Source organism: Pteropus alecto, unplaced genomic scaffold (assembly GCF_000325575.1).
Source record: "Pteropus alecto unplaced genomic scaffold, ASM32557v1 scaffold22, whole genome shotgun sequence".
In the NCBI taxonomy this organism is placed as follows: domain Eukaryota; kingdom Metazoa; phylum Chordata; class Mammalia; order Chiroptera; family Pteropodidae; genus Pteropus; species Pteropus alecto.
The window spans coordinates 9,351,709-9,356,884 of NW_006434839.1; the positions used below are offsets into that span (position 1 = coordinate 9,351,709).

General features: G+C 43.6%; 1 protein-coding gene across 2 annotated transcripts in view; it reads left to right on the forward strand.

Moving 5' to 3' along the window:
- ZC3HC1 (zinc finger C3HC-type containing 1) overlaps positions 1–4,992 on the forward strand; it is a 13,485-nt gene extending 8,493 nt beyond the window's left edge. For both annotated transcript variants that reach the window (XM_006910523.2, XM_025045945.1), the window contains exons 6-10: positions 121–275; positions 1,026–1,269; positions 1,626–1,838; positions 2,267–2,473; positions 4,571–4,992. In XM_006910523.2, the coding sequence (XP_006910585.1) occupies positions 121–275; positions 1,026–1,269; positions 1,626–1,838; positions 2,267–2,473; positions 4,571–4,639 (888 nt within the window). In that variant the 3' untranslated portion in view covers positions 4,640–4,992. The remainder of the gene's footprint in view (positions 1–120; positions 276–1,025; positions 1,270–1,625; positions 1,839–2,266; positions 2,474–4,570) is intronic.
- Positions 4,993–5,176: the final 184 nt, after the last annotated feature.

Here is a 5,176-nt window from a genome sequence, read left to right on the forward strand (position 1 = left end):
TTTCATGCCTGTCATTTCTGTCATGATTTTTGCCTTGTATTATCTAGATACATCGGTATATATAACTTTTCTTTTCTTGGTGGTTGAAACTTTTAGCTTTTTACCTTGGTTCCTTTGTAGAGCTTGACAGAAGACAAGATCAGTCTTCTCCTGCACCTGCTTGAAGATGAACTTGATCACCAAACTGATGAAAGAAAAACTGCCACCAAATTAGGCGCAGATATTCAAGTCCACGTCACTGCCTGTATTCTCTCTGTTTGTGGCTGGGCGTGTAGGTTAGTCAGCAGATTTGCCTGGGGACATGAACTATGGTATTATACACCCATATATATTAGTCACTAATAGTATTTAGAGATCACATGGTGTTTCCTGTGAGACAAACAGAGACAAAGAGAAACTGAAGATGGAGTGTGGGCGGTAAGAATCAGTGACAAAACCAGAATTAGAACACAGGAATTCCTGAACACACTTGCACTTTGTTTCTTTTACTGTCGCTTCCTAGTTGGGAATTTGTGTTCCCATAAACAGTGAAGCCCCTTCCTATTCTCAGAAAGGAAGAAAAATCAGTTCAATTGATATAAACTACCAGAGGAAATGCCAGTTGGAGTCTTCTGGGCCCCCATGTTGGTGTTTCCATGCCAGGTGCTGGATTAGGCATAGACCGCCTCTGAGATAGAAGGCTATCAGAACCAATCCTGATTTACTTTGTTTTTTATGGTAGATTAAGGAATAATTTTCATTTAAAAGGGAAAAAGTTTTAAGTGAGACAGGGAAATTTGTAAAATATAACCTTTGAATAGTCTTGCCACAGAAGAGCATACCAAGGCCCCTAGATATTTCTATAAAAATAAGTGACAGATGCTGAAGTTGGGGTCCTGAGATCAGAGGACAGCGTTCCTGAGAAGCTGCGGTTCCCAGTCACTGGGCTGTTGTAGAGATCTGTTTGGTGAGATAAAGCATTACACTTAGTTCCTTGGAAATGTTACCCTTTGAGAAAACGTACTTTCTTTTCTGTTCTTACCTAGTTCTTCCTTGGAGCCCATGCAGCTCTCCCTGATAACATGTTCACAGTGCATGAGGAAGGTTGGGCTCTGGGGCTTCCAGCAGCTTGAGTCATCCATGGCCGACCTGGATTCGTCCTTTGGCCTGACCAGCTCCCCCATCCTAGGCCCTGACGGGCGGCCAGAGCGCTTCCTTTTGGTGCCCGAGTCTCCTCGGAGGATGATGACTCGGAGCCAGGATGCCACGTTTTCCCCAGGCTCGGAGCAGGTATAGACTTAATTGGCTTGTTTGGAGTGGATGTTTTAAAAACCAGCATTCTTGCCAAAAGTGTTGTTGGTGGAAAAGTTGGAAACTAGCTTAGGTGGGTAGGCTTCGCTTCTAACCACATTGATCGGAATACCATGTAGTGGTTTTATTCACCAGTTACAATGGAAAAGCTAAATTTATTATTTTGTATAGAAGTCTAATATTCTTTGAAGAGTTGAGTTATATAGATAGCTCAAAAACTAAATTATTAGAGTTTAAACTATGAAATACTGACTTTCACGTGCTTCTGGAACTATTTCTTCTGGCCACAGTCATTAATAACACTGCATACTTTCGTTACCTCTTCTTTCCTTCAGGCTGAGAGGAGCCCAGCTCCCATCTTCTCCCGAACCCGGAGCGGGGACTCTTCCAGTCCTGTTGACCGTCCTGAGCCAGAGGCTGCTAGTCCCACCACCAGAACCCGCCCGGTGACCCGAAGCATGGGAACAGGAGACACGGCCGGCCTGGAGGTGCCATCTAGTCCTCTCCGGAGAGCCAAACGAGCTCGCCTCTGCTCTTCCAGCAGCTCGGTGAGTCCGCCTGCACGTGTGGAAGTCACCGAGCCCACCGTGAAGGGTGGAGAAGCGGGCACGAGCCCGTCCCTGGGCCTGTGGCCATAAGTAGACCGTGTGTATAAATCTGAAGATGAGACGGTTGGGTGACCAAACGGAAAGCAGTGCAGGGTTTTGTCGTTCGTTTCTTCGGGATGGATCCTAGAGAGGCGATAAACACTTGAAGCACATAGGACAGCAATGAGATGGGAGGACAGACCTGAGAAGGTGGGGTTTGTTTGACATGAAGGGAGTGAATTTGAAAAGCAAGCGGGTAATGCATAGGCAAAGCTTAAAGGAGAGCATAAAACTAGAAACAGGGGCGCTCTGAGTGTGGACTCGACGCCTCTCCGAAGTCACGGAGCGCCTGCCCTGCGTTAACCCGCTTTCCCCCCCTCCTCCCTCAGGACACATCCTCCCGAAGCTTCTTCGATCCCACCTCTCAGCACAGAGACTGGTGCCCCTGGGTGAATATCACACTTGGCAAGGAAATCAGGGAGAATGGTGAAACTGAGGTAGCTGCCAGCGCGCCTGCAGAAGCGGGCTGGAAGTCAGTGCTGAGCATCCTCTTGGCCCACAAACAGTCTAACCAGCCAGCGGAAACAGACTCCATGGTGAGATAAGCCGTCATCCTGATCGTGTGCAGCGCTTGCTGTTTATAGGATGAGGAGCAGGGCCCAGTCCTATAATTAGCGCCCTGCCTGCCCTCAGCTTTCACGAGTCAAGTTAGACTCAGTCCGATTTCATCCTAGAGAACAGGCCTGGAATTGGTTCAGTGTCTCTGCAGTTCAGCACATGACATTCCATCAAATTCTGATAAATCCTTTCTCTCTTCAACTAAAATGACTCAGAGAAAAAGGAGTAGAAAAAAAGAAAGATGAATAGGCAGCTGTTCTGGCCTCATGTTGCAGAACAGCTGCTATTTCCATCAGTCGTTGTAACTTATATTTGGAGCCTGGCCAGTTAACTGTCTGCGCTCTGACACCAACCTTATAACTTCATTCCTCACGGTGGGCTGCTCTGTGATGCAGCCCCAGACTTGTGCGTTGATCCTCAGCTAACACAGCGATGACCGCTGCTAGTTACAAATGTGGGGAAATGCCAATCCATCCTGACAGCTGAGAAAACAAGTCAAATGTTCTCTCTGTGTAAAGGCTAGAAGTGATAGGGTGAGCATTAAGGAGTCGTGAAAGCTGGGTTCTCTTTCTTTTGTTGGCTCATTCTCTAAGTTGCCTCATAGCCTGCCTGGTATAAATATAATCATTTCTGACCTCTGTTCCCTCCAAGGATAAAGTTAAATAATACTCAACAGCAGATGTTTATAAGAAGCATTCCCAGATTCATGGAACTACAGTGATGCTAAAACCCCAAGAGTGTACATTCGTACTCTGAATAAATATATAGATAAAGGTTTTCCAAGTTTTTTTGCAGGAAAAAAACTTGAAAACTTGCAAATACATAAAACTGTCTGAAGACAGATGTTTGACCCACCTCTCAAATTAGAGAGATTAGATCTATCTTTGCACATAAATCCTCTCTGCCTAGAGCCTCTTGAAATAGTGTACTGACAGTTTTTATTAACTCCTCTCTGTCACTGTCATCACTAACAAGAAACACCACAGTACTTTTTTTTTTTTTTTTTTGTAATGGGAAAAGTAGGTCTTATAATTAGCCCTGCATTCCAGGACTTTTAAAATCTTTTTTAGTAGCTTGTCTTTTAACCTTCCCACAGCTGCTATGACTGGGAAGTACAAAGCTTACTGAGGCTGTGGTAAAGGATCTTGATGTTAGAAAAAAGCTTATACTATTTTTCATCTTAAGTTTGTTTCAACTTTGTTACTTTACTAACTGAGTTGCCCTCAGTCACTAGTAGGAGCTCAAATTTTTCCCTCCTGAGCCTTTATTTTATTGAGACATCCACAAAGAGGATAGGAAAACAGTGAAAATGTCGTCTTATGTCAGAAACGGAGGTAACTTAGTGAATTATCCTTTTGGATGTTATTTGTGCTCTCACTGAGACCCTGGGCTCTTTACTGTGACTCTCAAAGGCAGAGGAAACCAAGTGTTCTGACTTACTGAGAATGTTTATCTTTTAGTGAATTGTTTTGTCGCCCTGTAACACCATTTTTCAGAATCTCAGATCACTTCACAGGCACGATCAAGTGGCAGTGAGATTCTTCCTATTATTAGCTTGACTGGCTAATACATGAAGCTGAGAAGGCCAAGGTCATAATTTAAACTCTTAAGGGTCATTTAGTTTTATTTCTTGGCCTTGGATTATACTGTTAACCTCAGTGAGGCATCGCATAAATGTGAGTCCTTGTTTACAAGAAATAATGAACCAGGGCCAATTCAGCATCACAGATGAGAAGCCAGCGTAAAATGTTGCCACACTATGGTGTGTCAGAAGTGTCATCCTCACATGCAAAGATAAGGACAGATACGGATACTTGGAGGGAGGACATGAGCCAGATTTTCGCGGCTCAGAGTGTGCTAGCAGGAATCTAACAGTAGAGCACAAGCTTCTTGATAGTTAGTCTGGCTTTAAGCATATTATGTATAGCACTATATAAAATTAACTTGTTTTACTCAATTCTAGACATATCTAGATCATTGTAGGAGAAATTTACAGACCAAGCCTTAAAGCTGTTATATATCTTTTGTCTATATAAAAGAATTTAATCTCTAATAATGAGCTTTTCTCCCTTTAGAGCCTGTCTGAGAAATCAAGGAAGGTATTCCGAATATTCCGGCAGTGGGAATCTTTATGCTCATCCTGAAGATACTTCAGCCTTTTCTGGAGAGAAGTAAAATGAGTGACTTTGAAAAATAAAGTCCGAATTCCCTTTTGATCAGCTTATCTCCGTTCTGGCTTAATCATAAGGAGCCCCTGCGCTTTCAAAGGCAGTGATTGTCACCGTCTGCATCTGACAGAGGAGAAACCTGTTTCCACACAGGAATGGACAGGGTGAGACACAGCAAGCCTGGTTCTGTTAAAGGAGTGTGCGGTTATGAGACTAGACGGAGGACCAAGGACTTGAGCGCTTTTAGTGTCTTTAATGTGGAGAAGTGTTTTAAGGACTCATATCCCAGGAATATGACATGTGTTAATAAAATTTTTGTTAAAATTCTTGCTGCTGGAGACCTGTTTTCCCCCTTGCCTTCTGGGACTGAGACTGAGCAGAGACCGAGAAAACTTCAGTGGAGCAGCAGACAGTCAAAATTTTAGTTTTTCACTTGGCTACAAAGCTTAAAATTTATTTGTGTTTCTAGTCAAAGAGGTATTCCTAAGCCAGAGCCAAGATGGTGTTCATTTT